Below are 20,552 nucleotides of genomic sequence, written 5' to 3'. Positions count from 1 at the left end.
TAGTCCAGGGACAATCCATGGGCAGAAGCAGAGAAAATGAGGCAAAGGGGCGTGAAAAGAAAATAAAAGGGGAACAAGCAAACAGAAGACAGGAGATGGCCCTCTGGCTGCCTGGGACTTCTCAACATGGGAGACCTGCCAGTGGCGTCCTTTTCCCTCTTTTCTCCTATCCAAAGTTGAGCAAGGCCATAATCAAAATCCCAGTATTTCCAAAGCACTGTAAAAGAAGGAAACAAAGTGATCCAAACATTTTGGGGTATTTTTGCAAAGCTTAAAGGACCCATTAAACTTAATTAATTATTCCTTACTTGGCAGAGTTTATGCCTTCGATTCTTCTGGATTAAAGTTGGCACCAGACTAATAAAAGTATATCTTCTGCTAGCAAACTCAGAATTCATTCCAGAAATTTAATCCTGAAAAGAGGTCAAGTAAAAATCAAGACAACCCCTAACTTTCTGCAACTGCAGCAGTATCAAAGATGAAGGACTGCCTTCACATTCACCAGGTCTGCTCTTCCTACAACCTGCCAGTGCCAGTAATCCAGAGGTAGAAGAAATACTCCCAGGTCACAAGGTCATAGGTTAGGGGAATTTAAGGGAAAAAAAAGGGTAAAGAAGAACTGTGTTCAGAAAGAATTTGATGTAAATATAACAGAGGACACATACAAAGCAAGACCTTTTTCTTATAGTCGCTCCTGTGCAAGTGCTGGGGTTTAAGGTCTAATTACTCTTTGTCCCAGCAAACTGTTGAAAAGTATTTATTTTCTTTTTCAGACTTCTAATTTTAGCTGTAAATCAGAGAAATGTCAGAGCCCCACTGGGTGTTTCACTGTGACTCCCAGACAGGTGTATCTACGGTGTCACTTGCTGTGATGGGAAGGTGGTGGCACACAACTCCCCAGGTGGAGTCTCAAAGTCATCTTGTTTCCTCTGTGGAGCTGGTTTCACTAAAGTCGCTTACATACAGTGGAATCAAGCTCGGAGGGGTTACAGTCCAGCCACATGACAGTTTGCCAAGTGTTGTACATTATTCTTCTTCAGCCTTGACAAGTTTCAGTTCCTCAAACACTCGTGAAAGCATCACTGAGAAGACAATAGGGTTAGCGCCAGTGTTTGTTTTTTTCATTTCTAGGAAGACTTCCCAGGAAGAAGCACCAGTCAGCTATTGTCCCTCTCACTAAACGTGTGTTTGAGTCTCCTCGGCCGCTCAGCTCTTCCGCCTCAATGTTTCAATGCTCCTTCCTTTTTGAAAAAAAAAAAAAGTTGCCTCATTTCCTCTCCGTTTATCTTTCACGTTCAGAAGGGCTTGAGACAACACGACACAACTTGAAAGGAAAAAACCAAATCAAAACCACCTTCTTCCAGTGGTGTGTTTGTACAGTAGGACCACGTGAGCTTCTGGGCTTGGAAAAACAGCTAGGCAGGTTATTATTATGAAGAGGAAATTTGTTCTTAAGAATTTATTTGGAAATGGTTTGGTGAGAGCTCTCCTGCTGGTTTGCAGTAACCCTATGACCCTTGAGGTCTTCAGCAGGACATACATGTATAGACATGCCAAAAGTACTCACCCATATGCCCACAACTTGTGACAACACATAACCAGAACACGTTCAAGGCCTGGTTTTATACCTATGGTGGCAATACCTCAATTAATGCATTTAACAGTTTGCTTTCATCACTCTTGCCTTTGTACAATCAATTATGGAGCTCCAGTTTTGTAAGTCTCAGTTCTTCCACCATGGGTCTCCATAAAGTTCTCCCCATCAACCTAATCTGAGCTCTTATCAACGTGGATGCTGATACTTCCTCTCTTTTTGGAGAAGAATATGGTCCTCTGTTTTGTTTGTCCATATCAAAACTTAAATTCTTCATCTTTCTGTGTTTGGTAAAATGTTTTATTTAGGAGACTAAGAAAAAAACATCCCTAAGAATGCAACATGCAAGAGCTGATAAGAATAAAAGAAAATAGCTTCTGCGTGATAAGAGTTTTATCTGGCAAATTTATGTATATCAGATTACATTTTCATTTTCTGAATGCAAAAGTAATCATTAGTAATGCTACTTTAAAAATATTTAGCTCCTATCTACTCAACTGCACTTTAAGCACATTATCACAGGTCATTTCACTGGGGAGGCAGCCAGGCAGCAGTCTCATTTACAGGCACACAACGGGGGGGAAGGATGCTAAAGGCACCCCTCTGTGGCAAAAGGGGTCACAAAGTGTTTATGTTAGTCCAGGTCTTCATAAGAAAGAGCAGATTTTGGATAATAATAAACAACTATGATTATGTGGTGTTGCTTTGAAATTTCAAAATTATACAATGTATTTTCTTTGTGTCTTTCCCCCAGCTTCTCAGTTAAGTGACTGCAGAAGATAAAGCAGAGCCTATGAGATTGTCTAGCTTTTGCTCCAGCCTCTACAGGGCTGCTCTGCAAAAATTTGCCATGAGCCCATGTAAGCGTCCAATATCCACAAACTGCCTCTAACAGACTAACGCTCATTTTGAATCTCATCCAAATCTGAATTCCTCCAAAGGCTGCCTGCATTTATGGACTACAACTAAATTTCAAACCATGTTTGCATCTTTTGATGGTGGCTTAAAGTCAGCCTGTAGCTTTCTGAGAAAAAAATGCAGGGAAAGCCACATAAATCCATTTTCTATCTTCATTTGGGCTGATGTGATTCACCAGCCTGATGAAGTGCAGGATGAACACTGAATTTCTACAAAATATTTTCCCGCTTAACAGCATCCCGTGTGGCTTCAAAACACCCTCAAGAGCTCTTGAATCCACAACAACCTTTCAGAGACTTTTCTAGCCCTTACCATTACTCCTAAAGACCTCTACTATACAGTGCAATCATCTTGTCCAATAAGATGCTACTCAGGCTGCGTGCTATTCACACAGTAGCAAAACTTCTTTGTACCCTGGGACACTAATTCTTCACTATTTACGCTTTCAAGCACCACTAAGCAATTATTTCCCCAACAGTTTCACCATAGGTTTTGCATAAAACCAGCAGCTTCATACAAACAGGCAGGCTCTTGGTTAACTAAAAAGCAGATCAGTGAAAAGGATGATAGAATAAGAACAGGCTAAGAATTCTGGAAAACTGTATTCACAAAAACCAGCAATATGATTCATGGATGCTTTATAATTTCCGATGCAAAAGCACGGCCACAGAGACAGTGTTGAAAAAGTGCATCTTATGGTCTCCGCTTTACACTGAGCTTGACTAGCAAAGATGCTGGCTCCAAAGGTTTGGGTTTAAAGGGAGTCACGATTTTTTCTTTGCATGTCTCAGAAATTCAGAGGTCAGGACAACAAAACACAGGCCTCAGATTTAATATACTCGTTTCCAATTTTGCTTGCAGGCATGTCCCTCTGAGGGACATGTACCTTAGCTAACAGTCACAAAAACCACGGTCTAGGAGATGGTAGTCTTCTTACAACAGCTTTTGAATCAGTAATGAGGTCAGGTCCTTGTATTGTAATTATTTCACTTTTAGAAGTACCTCCATCACTAAGAGGATAATATACATGGTTGAAGATTCAAAGGTATTTTTGAAAATTACTTTTGCTGCCACTGGTGTGAGGCAACTTCTCATGTTTCCAGAACTGCTGGATACCAACCACCAGTGCCAGGCGGGTGCTCAGAACCTCTGAAGCCAAGCTGAAAGTCTAAATGCCAACAGAAGTTCTAAAAATTACAATTTTTGCTTGGATGTAGTAAAAGTATCTGCTTTGTGTGCTTCAGAAGAACATTCTGTGGGAAAAAAATGAAAGCATCAGATCTTATCTCATTCAAGAACAACTAGTACAGAGCAATGTGAAGAAAGCCAGAAGAGATAATGCAGCCCTGGCTTCAAGATTGAGCAGATACCCTAACATGCTTTTCAAACTCTTAATTTCCTAGGGTTCCTCTAATTTGTAAAATACTGTATCTTGAAATCGAAAGAAAACATAGAATTATAGTAAAGAAACAGAAGATACGAAAGTAAAACTGTTTCACTAGACAGCACACGCTTTTTTATTATTATTAATTATTTAAATAAAAATAAAAAGTCTTTTAAATGCATTAGAACTACCTTTTTTGCAAATCTGCTCTGGAAAACTGATTTTTTAAACATACACTCTTCTTTGCTTGTCTACTGTATATAAATTGCAAATCTTCTGCTTAACATATTATTCAGTCTGGAATAATTACACACCAGAGAGATGCCTAATAACCTAATCTTTAAACTCTACAGATCTAAAAAAAGATCCTAAGGCATGTTTTATGAATATAGATTGGCGTCAGCTGACAAATATATGGCACAGTCCATATTATTGTGGTTGCAACCAAGAACCACATGAATCAATGTTATGGGCTTGTTTTTGCATTATTTAATATGACAAGACTTCTGAAGGAAAGCAAGACCGTGTTCTATAATCGTGAGAATCCACTCTGAAGATAAAAGAAAATTAGCCACACAATATGGTAAAGAAAATACAGAATATAAGCAATACTGCATTCTATCAGCATGGTGCACTTCACTGGAAGACTGCATAAGGTTTTAAAAATCAAACAGCTGCTACGAGAAGCAACAATGAATAGAAATACTTGGATTTACAACTAAAACTAACAGGGGACAGAAATGACAAAGAAATATTTTCAGTTACCATAACCATATTGTTTTAGACTTATATCAGACAAAAGCTATTTCAACAGGAAAACCTGTCTTAGCCAACAGCTGGAAAACTCATAGCCTTATTCTGGAAGGAAAGGGGACTTATTACTTTTTACAGATGTCTCCATTCCCATCATCCAAAAGAAGTTAAAGCTATGAATAGAGAGATGGGCCCCATCTGAAATACGGCTTTCACATCCTCCCAAGGCTGCGCACGCTCACATCTCTGGCACTGACTCAGCCTACGCTACTATATGTAATGGTCACAGAAACTCAACCTGACATTTTGTATAGCATCCTCAAATTCAGCTTTAAATTTATTTTTGGTTCAGTCTCTCAGAAAATCGTGTGTCCCTTCCAACAGCAGAACTCCAGACACCTCAGCTATCAGAGAGACTGGATTTTATTTTCAAAATTACTCTTTTGCAGACAGTAACAATAAAAATCCAGCCAGCATTCACCTACACCATCCAGCTCCAGCACCCTGCAAGACCTGGCTATAAAAGCACCCTCCAAGGCAACCCTGATTTTAGTTTATATTCAGGAAAGTAACATCTGCCACTGCCAAGTGTTATGGAAAGAGCATGGCAACTTTTCAGTTGACCACACTTCCTGCTGCCTAAATTAATGCACACGAAGGAAAAACCATGTAGAAAGACTAATAACTAACAAACCACAAGATCTTGCTCAAAATTACCACTTAGATTCTATACTCTTACCAACACATTGTTTTTGTATGTTTGTTTATGTTGGTAACTCCCTTGTATCTCAGTGTGGTATCAGCTTTAGACATCCTCATTCTAGTATGACATGTGCTGAGCAGCTTCATGTTTTTTCCATGCGTAAGGGAAGTTGGTGAAAAATTCAGATGGGGGCCTGCCTTCTTCATTCACTTCGAACCCAAATTCTTCCTCCAACAAATCCCAGTGCTGCTTCTCACTGGGCTGCTTCAGTTTATGAGTTGTCACCGCTACTTAGCCACTGCTCCCAGGGGATTACCACAAACAAACACATCAAGCCCTTAATGCCCAATCTCCAAAGTCTTCTACAGAAGCTTCTTTTGTCGCAGGTCTTGGGTGTGTTTCACAGTAAATATGGCCTCAATTTTGTTCCAGGCACTCTTCCTCCCCACTGCTTCCCTTGGGTTTGGTAGGACATTTTTTGAAAGCAGCTTGCTGCTGGGCCCTTCTGCTCTCAGCTAAAAAAGCGTATGAAACTCAAGAACGGGAGGAAGGAATTGAAGCTGTGGTAGAGAATGGTGACATACATACAACAACGTGGGGACCTTTCTTCTACAGCTGCTGAGGAAACCCTCTAATGAGGACAATTGGACTGGCAAAGGAACTGCTGTGCTAATGAAATACCCACGGTCCCTCCAGCGGCACAACAATTATGTACCATGAAACCAAGCATGTACACTGCAGCCATTCCCTAAGAAAAGCATGTGTCACATAATTAAAATACTTATCTCTGAAGGAATGAGAGAAACGGGACCCAAATCCCAATACTGGCCCTAAAAATGCGGTGTAGCCAATGTAGCAGACTGGTGAGCTATCACACATCTAGAAGTAAGGTTAAATTAAGATTCAAGTTTTCAAGATGCCTTGAATTTGGTATCCAGAGAGAAAGGTGCTCAAATCCCACATCAGTCCACACAGACACTGACATCCTTTCCCATCCCTCCAGTCTGTTCTTGATCAACAGGCTGATGGAAGCAGCTGTTAACATCATTTTCTACTCAGCACATGATCTGCTTCTATAGCTCAAAAAGCTTTTTGAACTTCCTAGAGATCATTTTCTTCTACTAAATACATTGTGATGGCTGAATCAACTTTGGCGTGGGCTACAAATACCTTTCACATATAGGTCAGACTCAAATAAAGCTCATGGAAACTGGGAGCAATGCCTGTCCTGTGGCCTTTCACCAGTCTACTCGAGACCTCTCTCCAAATCATAATGTTTGATTTGTACCACAAGCTGAATACATGGACAAGGAGGCTAACGTGGCTTGCCATCCTGCTTTGGATAGAAAATTTCAGATGATTTATTAGTTTCATATTCAAATGGATATATGTCCCTCCTTCACACAGTGCACACTTGGATTAATAGGGTTGATTTGCCTGGATTAAATCCTCCTGTGCAGCACATATAAGTTAGTTTCACAGGATTTCTGATAGTTTATCTTTTTTTAAACCAAAAGATGCTGGAACAACCATTGGCTCCAGTCTATCAAGCCTCCTGTGCAAGATATAGGAAGCTACACCAGGTAGGTGTGCACCCACCTACCCCTCATTTTGGTAGATTATAATACTGAGCAATGCCTCCAAGGTCTGATCCATGAAATGCCAGAGACTGCTTCGGTTTCTATAAAACACAACCCCCCATGAACAATCCAACAGCTGTGTTACTTTTACACATAGGATTTTCCCAAGAGTTTACAGGTTTGTTTTAGTGTGTCACCCTTTCCTCCACACGCAACTGATCTGCTAATTCCAACCTGCACGGGAGGTGGACACACCTTCACCATGCCTACTGACATTTGCTACTTTCCTTTTGTTTTTCAGGCAATGTTTGGTTTGGGGAATAATTTTTTCAACATTAATTTGTAGGAAATGGCATAGTCCCAGTCTAAGCCCTTCCTTCTTCATTAAAAATACTGCAGCATAACAGATCTGTGCTCTTAGCACAATTTCATTACATGATCATTTTGCATTCTGCAAATGAGGGTCTTCAGTGTGGGCCACAAGAGGGGTAAAGGAAACTCCAGCTGATTCCCTATTTCCTGGACATAGCTGGAAAGCCCATTGCAAATTATCAAGCTTGGTAAAAACACTAATAAATAACTAAACAAGCGTGATTACATTTTAAAAGCACATGAAAATCAAGAATGCATGTCTCCCCTGTGTCTTTAGTTCAGACAGTCCCCTTTTCTATATGCATTTGAGATACTTTTAAAGGGTGGTGAGACACTGGAAGAGGTTGCCCAAAGAGGCTGTGGATGCCCCGTCCATGGAAGTGTTCAAGGCCAGGCTGGATGGGGCTTTGAGCAACCTGGTCTAGTGGAAGGTGTCCCTGCCCATGGCAGGGGGGTTGGAACTAGATGATCTTTGAGGGCCCTTTTCCAACCCAAACCATTCTACGACTCTATGATCTTTTCTCCTCCAAAAGCACCATAAAACCACCATCGACTTAGATCATCTGACAATCTGGATGATTTTGGGGCTCTTCCTTGCAGACACATCAAATGCAACCATGACATCTGGATACCTCCCTCCAGTCACGCTCACAAACCATCACTAACCTCAAACACTCCTTGTGTCAGTAGTTTTGCCTCTGCTTCCTAGGCTCAGAGCAAAGTCTGACAGAGTACAAGCAGCAGTGGTTAAAGCTACTTTACAATCACATCAAAAAATACCATCATTTAATCAACTTCATATGGTACCTGCCCCATTCACTGGGGAGCTCTGAAAGTTTGTGGCATGGTTAGCTGGAAATAGCAGGGACTTGATTTATATTTAGGGCAGGTAAATACCACCCCAAAGAACCAGATCCTGTCTCTGTCTGCCACAAAATGTAAAGCTGGACAAAATGTATGTCACTTATGGGAGAAGCTCCCAGATAGCTCCTGCTGTCTTCTGTTTTCTGATTTACAGAAACGCTGAGTGCCCACAGTCACAACTGAGCACAGCCAGAGCCCGGCTGGAAATCTGGGGAGAGCATTAAAATGGCCAGTTCCCTGAAAAATCAAGCACTAGGTTTGTCAAGATCCAAATTACTAGCCATAACTCCTCATGCATGACATAAAATACCACCACCTATCACAGTATCTCAGCAGGAAGATCAGCTGATTGATGCTGGGACAGCACTTTGTAGCTTGGCAGGTGTACAGGAAATGTCAGAAGGGGAAAAAAAAAAACCACCAAAACCAGACAACAAATCTAGGGCTTTCTACTGAATGAAGCTAATAGAAAAATATACCAAAAAGCTGCCTTTGCACCCTGTTGTCCCTCGAGCATCAGTAGTGAGTTCAGGGCTTCAGATCCATGGACATTTTCAGCTAACTCAGTAAGCTTAAATGATAGAAAGTTGTGTTTGCTTTGTGGCATCACCTTTATCTACAGGGGTGAACAGCTGCTGCTGGCTGTGGGGTTTGCAGCTACTTGCTAGACTGCACAGAGGGCAAATACGGAAACAACAGGGTTTAGGTCAGCAGGTAAAGACTGGCAGTGCTTAGAAACCCTTCACACTCACCTCTGGTTTCCCTTATTCTGGCTCTATGCCCCCCAACCCTTTCCCTCCTCTTGCAGGATACACCTGAGCTGCTCAACAGAACATCAAGAGAGGAAAAATACATTTTTCTTTAGCTTAATTAATTATTTAAAAAAAAAAAAAGCTCATCCATTTTAGCTGCAGTTTTCTCAAAAACGCAATTTGAGGCAGATGCTCAGCATGGAAACTTCAGTCTGAACAGCTGAAGACTGGCAAAGCCTCATTTGCAACTGAAAACAGTGGAAAGCGTCTGGAAGACTAAATTACAGACAACGATATTACTTTACAGAATACCCCTAAGAGCAAAAAAGCCTTTTTTTTTTTTTTTCCCCCTTTGCACAGACCCTGCCATTAAATCTTTGCTTGGGGGATGATGAAAGCTTGCCTTTCCTCTAGTGTGACCATTACAATATGTGGAATATTAAGTGAAAATATGCAAGGATCCTCTGTATCACATTCAATAAAAGCAAGTCAGTCTTTAGACAATGTTCACCTAAGATATTTAATGTCCCCAGTGCTGCTTCAAGAGTCAGGTCTTCAGTTATCAACATCGCAACAAAGCTCTGCAGAGAATCACAGCACAAATAGCAACTGTGGTTTCATGCAGAGGAAGGAAAATATCACGTAAACCTTTAAAAATTGCTTCCTAAGACAACAGATGAGAGGGGCTGAAGAAGAGTGCTAGCTAAAAGGACAGGGATGAGTGAGCTGGATGCTGAGTGGCAGGATGGTGGTGGCATCTTTTGTAAATTTGAAGCAATGATGCCCATATATCTCTGAAAAGAGTAAGGAAAAGGTCCTTGGCAGGCAGCAAGTTTCCAGATAAGGCATATGAGGGCAATTTTTTTTAGCTGGGATCCCAAGCACACAGAACTAAAAACCGGTAGTAAATCCAGGAAGGCATTACTCCAGTGAATGAACCATCCCAGGCAGCGGGCAGGGGATCTTTAGAAACAGTATGCATGGAGCTTTTGAGCTCCACAAAATCTGCAGCTACCTTGACCTAGGGAATATAAACCTTCTTAGGAAATCCCAGATGTTTTAATAATTTAAAGAAGCTGTAGGCATTTTTCCTAAGGTTGGCTGTGAAAGTATTTAGTGATCACGGGTGCTTAAAGGTCCAGCTGGTCCCTAGCACGTATCATAGCCTGTCTGGGACACATCAGCACGGTGCAGCTGGAACTGTTGCAGAGGCCTGACCCCGCACTGGGGATTGGCACAGGCTGCTTCTCCTACTCCTGGCACTCCCTGGTCCCGTGCCTTCATTTCTCTGTACCTTTGCTTTAGCTTGTGTGTTTTGCCTGCTTAAACAGTAAACAACCAGGAACAAGGATTGCCTTTGTGAGACAGTCTTTGTGAGGACCAACATGTCCCACACACAACTAATGTGCAATTCAGGCACAGATGACCTTTTCTGCAAGTTGTCTGTTGCAATGCATGAGAGCCACGGTCAAAATGTGCATTGACCTTAGAAGCACAACACAGAATGAACCTGGAAAAAACAGCAGCATTTTTGGGGAGCTATGAACTGATTGTCTTACACCATTACCAATGATCTCCTTACAAGTCCACTATCATTTGAAAAGGCATCACTGCTGGTGGTGTTGCCAGTGGAGAGTCCAAAAACGGGGCAGTCACTGATGCGGGTGGCTTTTCTCAGCATGCCACCTGGCCAGAAATCGTAACAGGGAGGATGCACCACGTTACACTGTTTAAGCAATGACCTGTTGAAAAAACAACCTAAGACCAGCTGACATGCTCACTTTGCATAAATCTCGAAAGCAGAATTTATTCTGAAGGACAGATCATGGCTCGCTCCTGGGAAGATATGTAAAGCAGGTAACAAGCCAGAAACCTCTGCCGCTATTTTCCACCCTGGAGTTACTGCATTGCTGCACCCCATCACCGCAGCCATCCCAGCCTGTTGAGCAGTGCAGTGCCAGGCATGGTTTGAGGCGGTCCCGAAGGAGTGCACGCTGCTCCAATCTAAAGGGTTGGCCCAGCACCCTCTAAGATCTCGGAGCGTGACCACGCACCTGCAACTGCCAGCGGCAAACATCTACCAACCACCACGGTCTCGCTCTGCTGGCTGACGTGGCACCTCACCCATTCACATCAGACCTACCACACGTTCAGCAGAAAACTGCTTGAGAGACACTTGGCTGGTCTGGCACTGAACAGGGATTGCACGAAAACACTGAACATCTCATCCACAACGAAAGCCTCTGTAGCATCCTCACACTCCTTAGGAACCATGCTGCCCAGGGCAAGGCAAAAGAACAGGCTTAGAATCAAGATCATCACAAACAACATAAAAAAGTTATTTTTAATAACTTTTCTAATCCAAAAATAGTTATTTAGAAAATAAATTAACTACTGTATTCCTTATTTTACTTATTTCCTAGAAGAATTTCAACCATACAAAAATAATCTATATACTTTTGAAAACTATATTGCTTTTAACTTTTTAATCATCTAACCAGAAGAACCCAAGAGTCAGCCTCACTTTTGTTTTCTACGTCCTGATATTGCTAGCTAAGACAACTACCTAGTTTTTAAAAAAAAGATGCAATAACTGAATAATAACTTTGGTAGTACTACAATGGCCTAATATGTAGGCTTAAAGCTTTAGTACTATCCAAAGCGTAAGAGCAACTCTTTGTGTCTGAGTTACTAACTAACGTCACAGAAGCATGACGATTAAAGGTTTATGGTTTCAAAAATTAACACTTAATTAAATACCTAAAGAAACTAATTCACCAAAACCTTAGGTTATGCATATCAAGTTAAGCATTAGTATAGAGTCAGCACCAAATTTTTTTTATATGTAAGACTAATAAACATATACAGAATAAAGTTTTTAGAAAAGCCAAACAGGCAAACCCTTTCTTCACACAAGTTTGAGCCATTTCCACAAGCTTTAATCTTGCTTTTATGTAAGAGTTGGCCTCGTTTCATCACTGTCCTTTAACTGCAAAAGCAACTAAAACGCTTGCATGCATGTTCAAAAACTTGAAGCCACTTTTAATAGTTCTTTAAGTGTGAAGAGAACAGCATGTTTATTATAAGCAATGGAAAAAGCTGTAGAAAGAAATACTGCTGTACTTTAAAATCAGCCATGACCACATTGCTTATGAATATCATCCTTCCTGATCTAGACACTGGTTTTCAGCTGCTACTGCCCAAAGGCATCAACAACAAAGCTGCTTTAATCATCTCAGAGCTTGCTTTTTCTCCCTTTAATATCAATAAAATTTCTATCAGATGCAAAGACTGTCTTATAATTTGTGGCCAAGCTGCACTAATTAAAGAACCTCCAATCTTCAAGATTTCAGAAAACATCAAGTACAAAAGAGTTAGAAGACTCCACACTTACAGTGTGCTTCTCAATTACAGCTTTTTTTGGGCAAAGGTGAGCATATTTCTCACTTTTTCTATTGAGAAGAAGCTCCTTCCATTGATACCCATGCTTAATTCAACATTGTATGTAGTTTCTTCTACGCAGACAGCAGAAAAGCATGAAAAACACCACATGCCTTCCCCTACCACCCGATGGTTTCCCTTCGCTCAATACTACCCAAAACCACCTTCTCTCCCAGAAAGAAACCACCTTTCAGTTTTCAAGTGCAGGGTCTGTAGCAAGCGTTACATAGTACATCATCTTTAAGGTTAGTTCCTGTGCAAGCGACATGGTTTCCTTTGGTGTAAGGGAGCTTGAGATGATCCTGCTGAACTGGCAAGGAGCCTAACCCTGCTTCTCAGATGCTTTGGCAGAAGGAGGAGCCATGCCACAAAATGGATAACTGAGATTTATGGGTTTATGAAAACCTCAAGTCATTTACAGAAGGTAAATGGGATGTGATCATGGACAATCCTTTTATTGACAAACTGAAGAACAAAATCTTACCTCCTGCTTTGATTAGGGAAATTCTTGCCCGTGCCCTTTGCAAAACAACCTGACTGTAAACTTCCGAAATTGCTCACAGTACTTTTGAAAGAAGTTAATAAATGGGACTATATGAGCAATGGAAACTGCCTTAATCTCCCAAAGCTGAAATCTGGAAGTTACCAAGTACAGTAAATTCTGTTCGAGTTAGGTGGCAAATACCTTTCCCATTAATCACGTTCCTGGATGCCTTTTGCTTGCATTTAGTCTAAGATAAAGTGCCTGGCCCCCTGAATTAAAGAATATAAGAACCAAAGGCAGTCTGCCTTTCCTTTCCAACACAGACAGGCACCATTTATTAAAACTATGGGATGAAAATCTGCCACTGGCTCCAACAGCAACAACCTCTCTGAGGACTAAAACTTCCAAGAAAGCAAGTAAAGCCAAAAGGATTTTTCTTCAAAATCACATTTCTTAAGGTCTTCAAGAACTTGGAAACTTAGCAAGGTGCGTATAATGAAGAACAGAATCTCATATCCATATCAAAATTTGAATTTCCTATGCATTTTACTTCACTCTTTCATTCCGTGGGTATTTATGCCTATTAGGATTGGACTAGATAGTACTTGCTAAGTGCTAACCCGCAGTCATGAATTCTGGATTCAATACATGTTTGTAAAAGAGAATATTACCCTGCCTCTTCCTTAGATTTTGGGAATCGCAAAAAAATTGTATCAGCTTTTACCATAAACCTCAGAAGGTGAAAATGAAAAGCACCCTCTAAGAGATACAAAGTAGATGTTGCTAAGTCCAGAGAGACACCACACTCCTGCTCTATATGATGCTACAGCCATGCTCACCTGTGGAAAATGAAAGAGAGGATTTCCAAAACACAGCAAGACATAGCTTGTAACAGGCTGAGAGAAAAGGCAGTAAGTGCAGCCAGATTTTTTACAAAACTTTGTTATACTTGCAGTCGTACACCAAATTAAAACCAGAAGGACTACACGACAGTTTAAAGCAGAAAATCCAACATCCAGTCTGAGTGCCTGTCCAAAAAAGGCCAACTTTTCCACAATTAATTCCAAGTTATTCTTCCATCCTCCAGCATCCTTGCTCATAGCTACGTGCACGTCGGCTGGCTGCTGGTGAGAATTTCACTCCAGAGCTGTATCAGGTACTTGGGTTATCTCCCTCCGAGTCAGTGGGATTTATCTCCGTACAACCAATGGTATTTGTTCAGACAGTTTCCCATAAAGCCAGCGACAGTTTTCCTTATCTTGTCTTTTAAGTAAAGGGTAAACCAGGCTCCTCTTCAGTCTCTAAAACTTGACAGAATAGGAGGAGTCTATCTACTTTTTCTAAGTATGCTGCGTCTTGCAGGAACACATCTAAAGTGTTTTATCCTTGTGCAACCCTCCCCCCCCCATCTTAATTAGTACCATACTGAAATTCATAGGCAAAACAAATGACTAGAAAGAAATTTCTTACAGACGTTAAGTAACAGCTTTCACTGTCAACTGAAAAGAAGAACAGCTGGAAGGTCTGCTCAGAAAGTCCTGAACAATGAGAAAACCCACAGGGTGCATCCCTGGGCACCGCAGGGTCACAGCACCATCACTGCATACCTCAGTCGGGCTGTCCCGTCTGCCTGGGTGAGGAAAGAGATGGAAAAGAAGGGAAGGAAGGAAGAAAAATAACTGCTTTTAAACAAACAAATGAAAAGCAAATCACTACAAAGCCTTATCCTGTGGACAGCTTTACGTTGATAGAAATGGGTAGATTGGATATGGTCAAGCACACTGAGCACCTTTAATAAAAAAACAACCTTCAGAGAAGTTCATTCTTTGTACGCTAAACTCTTTTGAAGATGCACCTGTTGAAATTACTGGCTTTGGGTGCTTTAAAACTCTCCACCTCTCCAAATTTAGAAAAATTTGGTCCCAACAGACCACACGTGACAGAGCAGAGCTTGGTCCTCTACTACTGTTGTTGCTGAGATTGCAGAAATGGAAAATCATTAAGACTCTAGGGGCCATTTCCACCTTTTCCCTGCTGTGAGATCTGCTTCCTTGATTGTTTCTTGTCTAGTATTAGATACCCAAAGCAAAAATTTTCTATCAGCAACCTTGAAACCTCTGGAACAATCTCTCAGGGCATACTACTAAGTTGTTTTAACAGCCACTTTAATCTTTTTCCCCAATTTCATGATTGCACCCTGAGTCTGTAACTCTCTACTACCACCCTATACCGCTCCCTGTTGGGTGTAACACTCATTAAATATCATTAGACAAATCATGCAATGAGCACCTCCCATCACAAGTTTAGCCCATGCCTCATCAAACTGGAAGCATGAATTTTTTTAATAAACTCTTTTCACATGACCAATTCCCAATCTCCTAATTGTTATTGCCATTTTTTAAACTCCATCTACTTCACTCACACCCTGAATAATTCACATGTAGCCCCACCAAAACCCTACAAAGAAGGATTATCTCTGCCACAAGTCTCTCCTTCTTTTTTAAGGGCTTAGTCCAAAACCTAGAGGAATTATTATTAAAATTTCTTTTAATTTCAGGGGGCTTTAAATCATTTTACTACTTATAATGTGTGTGTATTTAAAATATCTTAAGGATCTTAAATAAATGGAAAAAAATATTTTTCCGTAGGTATGGTTATAAAAACAGGGTTGTGCTACACAGAACAGAAGACACCTTTGAAACTGCTGTGGTTTCAATACTAGTAATGCTGCAGTGCATGTTGTCTGGCTTTCTGCCCCACACCTCCTTGCTGGCACTACATGGCCTCCTACTCTCCCCTAAATAGCCTCCACCCACCCTCTCCCAATGAACACAAGCTGTCCCCAGCGCTCACAGGAGTCTCCAATGACTCATTTTTCCATTATTTTACTATGACATTAATTTCCTCCAGGTAGGATTAAGGAATATCGCATCTTGATGTTTTAGTCACAATTTCATTCCACAATAATGACCAATTTTCAATAATTTCTGCTTCAAAAAGACAAAATATTTTGTGATGGCTTGCAAAATGTAACTTCACCTATATCTATATAGTTTCTTAATGCAGAGATTTTCTGAGTATAAAAATCGTTTTGCAAAACACTGCCATCCACAAATAAGTCTTTAGGCAGCTTGTGAAGTACCTGTCCCCGATTCAAAATTCACAAGGATGAGCCCTGCCCTTGCAATTTCAAACACAGCCTCACATGTACCGTGCTGTGAAGACCACTTGAAAAATTAGACATTGGCATCGTATATTCTCTTCTTAGGCATTATTTGCTGCAGGAAATGCACACTACTAGGTCAATAATTATATTAGCTGACTTTCAGGTATGTCTTATCTCAAGATATTGCCCCATGTACAAGTATACACAGATCTCAACGATGTGCAATTTGGCTGGTTCAATACTATCACTTCTTCCTTAAGAGCACAGAAGTTGAAGTAGGTTTAGGTGGAAATCACAGTCTCTGCATTCAGTAACCAAGACTCCATGTAGGATGCCTTCATGATTTTCTCTGAGATTCCTTTCTTCTACCGGTCTGACAAGGCTGGCGCCTATTCACCTGCAGGGAACCGCACAGAGCAAAGCGTCTCCCAGGCTCTACCTGGGGGTGCTCATGCTGAGAGCCATGTTCTCACTGGTTTATATAGACACCTGCAAGTATATTTGTACATATTTTTTTACATAGCACATAAGTTTTGTCCTTGTTTTGTTCTCCTCTCATCCCTCAAACAATGTGAGCAAACAGACTTTTGGAAATTAGAAAACCTGTAGATTTGTACACATGTTGATGAAGGAACCCTATCAGTTTGTTGCTGAAAGCTCCATCTACTCCTTTAGCCCTCAGTCCCTCATTTCCATTCATTACATTGTGTTTTAGCTTAAATGTTGTCTAAATAAACCACAAGGCTTTACAATACAGGGACATGGCTTCAGACAAATTAAATTATCATTACGGCAACAAGAAATTAAATTACACCATCATGACAACAACCATGCAGCAATCCTTCTGCACATTCAAGCAGTCATGTTTAACTCTGCCCCACACAATTTTGGCTAACCCCCCCACCTTGCAGGCAGCAGCCCAGCATGCTGCAGAGCTGACATGCCACCCAAATAATTTTCTCTGCTGCAGGCTGAGATTAGCGCGGCAGGAACTAACTTGAAGGATGCCAGTGTTCAACCACAGCAAGCTTCTGCTGCGAAGGCAAGGAGGTGGGGGCACGAGCCCTCCACCAAGCTATGTGAAAGGAAATGCAAAAATCTAGTGCTGAAACCAGGACATATAGATTGCAAATATAAATTTATTTACTGGAACACTGGTTGGGAGGGAGCACTAGAGATGATCTAGACCGAACTTACACTTGAAGTAATACTCAGGATTTCCTGTCTTGAGTCTACTGATATTTGGGCCAATATGAGTGAGCATCCCAAAATGTACAAAGTCTGGAGAATGTCACTGGCTGCAGACTCTGAATAAGAGGTGCGAGGCAGCATCCTTGATCTTGTTATCTCACGACCTCCCTCACCAGTACCACCCCATTCAAGCACTATGGATTGACAGTTCTACTGACAAAAAGCAGGTATCTCCTTTCCCTTTTTACTGAGGACCCCCCTGCATCATCTTTGGAGGAAAAAAACCCAAAGCTCCCAGGCCGCTAGTAAAACTCACCAAACCTTTACAAAGCTGGCTAAAATATGCACTGCTTATTTAATCTACAGAATCAGCGATTCAGCCCGCTTCCTCTTCAAACGAGGAGAGCTCACCACGGCACTCGCTGTAAGACAGATAAGCAAGGTCCAAATCTTGCAGACTCCAGCCTCAAGATGAGTGGTAGGTTTGGTGAGTTGGTTTGATTTCACTGTGTTTTGATTTAAGATGCTCTTCCTGATTCCTTTTCCTTCTTGGAAATACTAATTTACAGGCAGCCTCTATACAAAGTGCCTTGTTAATTATTTTTCAAAGCAAGAATTTAGAGTGGGGGATCCTCACAGCAAGAACGGCAGGCTTGAGCCAGGGGATAAGCACAATGCTTCCTTTTTTCACAATGGTTTCGCTTTATCACTTGCCTCTGCAAAGATGTGATAGGCAAACTAGGGATGCATCTAAAGAGCACACAGCTCTCAGCAAGGCAAAGGCATGCTTCCTTTGAGCTACAGGGAAGTCTCAGATACACACATCCAGTCCAGTTTCACACATGTCCAAACAGACATGGATTTCCCAACCCTCTGGCATGAGCTCCCTCTTCTAATTCTAGATGGTGTCCAGGGCAAAGATCTTGTACCATTTCCTCTTGCACAGCTGTGAAGAAGCTAATAAGCTCCCTGAATCTCCTACCTTTTTTTTTTTTTTTTTTTCAGTAATTAGACATCAGCCTTTTCAGGCGCTCACAACTGCCCTCACTCAGTCAGGGACCAGAAAACTTGAAATCCTGAATTGTGGAAATGCAATTTTGGCTGCAGCATGGGGATGAGTGTAAAGAAAAAAAAGTCCATGGGCATCGCACCCTCGTGGCTCTGATGGGACCTGAAACCACCCTCAATGGCACAGGAGAAGATGACAATACTGAGGTGACATTGTAGAAAAATCTCCGCATGTGAGACTGGCAGCTTTGCTGATTGCTTTTTGGGTGAAGGCCATTTAATATTTGGACAGCCTTCCCACTATGGGAATCTCTTGAAAGATCCACTGTGATTTCAGAGGAGTCCTAACAGAGGAGCAGTTCAACATTTGCACTCCCCCTACACCACAAAAAAAATCCCAAAGCAACAGAATAAAAGGACAAGCTCAGCTGTGGGCACCACCCAGGAGTCACCCTGTGGTCTGAATCATCAGCACCAAGTTTGATCTCCCAGTCCACAGCAGTGAGGACTCTCGCAGGCTTCAGATGGATAATATATAATATACTGGAATAGGGCTTCCTTTTCACATGCAAACTTTTATTTCGCTTGTAGATCTCCAGCCTTAAAATTTGCTTTGTAAATGCTTTACCTGCTACCCTACCAACAAGGAGAGCAGGTGACAGGTAAGAGCAAGACATATTTCATCTTTTAACTACTCAAATACAAAAATACCCCCCAAAATACAGAATTATGCCCTTTTCCTTTGTAGTTTAATAGTGATATGCATAAATTTAAAGCAATTTTTTTCATTTTCTCTCTCAACATTTTAATGGGTTAAAAAGTTGTTCTTGCACAGGTCTGAATAGTTTACCTAAATACCCACCTAGCAGTTTTCCCACTGCCTTCAATGGGCTTTGCAAAACATCAGGCCACATGGTCTTGATCCGATCTACCTTGGCAAAACCCGGTGCCTGAACAGTTTCGGCTGCCGGTGCTGGGGAATTGTTTCAGGGCAGTTTCAGGCTGCCTCTCTCCACACTCTTGAAAGTTTTTACTGTCTGCTCTTCGGCACCTCCTAACTCACTCGTCGGTACTTTTTAAAGCATTGCCGTTTAAGAAACCCCATCGCACTCTGTCCCCCTCCGAACCGGCCCAGCTGTGTCCCCCAACCCCGCTGACCCCACCGGCTCCCGAGTCCTGCCCGCTGCCCGGGGTTCCCGGCTGCCCGCTGCACCGCGCCCGGCTCCGGCTCCGGCTCCGGCTCCGCTCGGCACCCCGCCGCGCCGCGGGGGCTCGGGATTTCCTCTCCTCGCCCCCGTGGGGGGCTTTTTTTGCGAGCTTTCCCCACCAGAAAGCACGACTGCAAGACGCAGCGCTCTCAGACAAAAAAGCCCCGGGAAGCAGCCGGCCGCTCCGCCTCCCCCTCGCAGAGCCCTACCTCGGATGTAGGTGCACTTGCTCTCGTCCAGCAGGCTGGAGGCAGAGCCGCCCATGCTGCCGGGGACCGCTGCTGCTGCCGCCGCCGCCGCCGCCGTCGCCCGGCCCGGCCCGGCCCCGCCCGGCCCCGCGCTCCGCGGCCGCTTCCTCCCGCTGGCGCCGCCTCTCGCCCGCCGCCGGCAAAAGGAGGTCGGGCCCTGCTCGGGCCCTGCTCCGGCCCTGCTCCCCGCCTTCCACACACACACACCCCGCCAGCCGACCTCCTGCCCCGCCCGGGCCCTGGGTCGCCCCTCGCCACTCCCAGAAACGTGGGAGCAGAAGATAGAGAGGCGATGGAGAAGGCGTCCATCTGCCAGGTGAGCGGGGTGTGCCTCTACGCACGCATGCCCCCATCTATTTTCTTTGGCCCATCGAAACGCGCGGCGCTGCCGTCTGCTCTTGCCCTCCTGTCACTTGCTACCCTCATCTCAAAATCTGCATCCCCTTGGAGACCCTTTGAAGTTTCCATGCAGGCTACTTTAAAGACCATGTGGGATATCCCACATGGGATTGAAGTCCGTTAGAAACGTTCTCCAACACTTCTCAAGAAGAAGGAAGAACCACCGGAAACATCCTTCAAACAGGACGCCTTCTTCCGCAAGGCACGTTGAGACACCATGGGATTCGTGTGGTTTGCTCTTCAGGGCCATACCTTCCCACTCCAGTCAGCCTCTGACTGGGAATACTGGTGGCCTATATAGGATATTGTTGACTATATGATTCCAGGATGAATGATAGACCTATGCATTTTAGTGCCCGCTTGCATGTCACTTCAGTAAAAATAGTCCAGTGATCAAACCAACTTCCTGAAACGTGTAAGAGCACCACTTTGCAGATCCTCGGCATAGCAGTGTAAGATAGTATGGAACAGCTATCCGAATTTCCTT

General features: G+C 42.7%; 1 protein-coding gene across 1 annotated transcript in view; it reads right to left on the bottom strand.

The window, feature by feature from the left end:
* Positions 1-19,792, bottom strand: part of NIBAN1 (niban apoptosis regulator 1) — a 69,962-nt gene extending 50,170 nt beyond the window's left edge. Inside the window, exon 1 of the mRNA XM_069789583.1 lies at positions 19,628-19,792. Within this exon, the coding sequence (XP_069645684.1) occupies positions 19,628-19,682 (55 nt within the window). The 5' untranslated portion in view covers positions 19,683-19,792. The remainder of the gene's footprint in view (positions 1-19,627) is intronic.
* Positions 19,793-20,552: the final 760 nt, after the last annotated feature.

The sequence above is a fragment of the Haliaeetus albicilla genome, chromosome 8, assembly GCF_947461875.1.
Source record: "Haliaeetus albicilla chromosome 8, bHalAlb1.1, whole genome shotgun sequence".
NCBI classification, from domain to species: Eukaryota; Metazoa; Chordata; class Aves; order Accipitriformes; family Accipitridae; genus Haliaeetus; species Haliaeetus albicilla.
The sequence above is the reverse complement of the archived record's forward strand: the minus strand, read 5'-3'. Positions and strand labels throughout refer to the sequence as shown.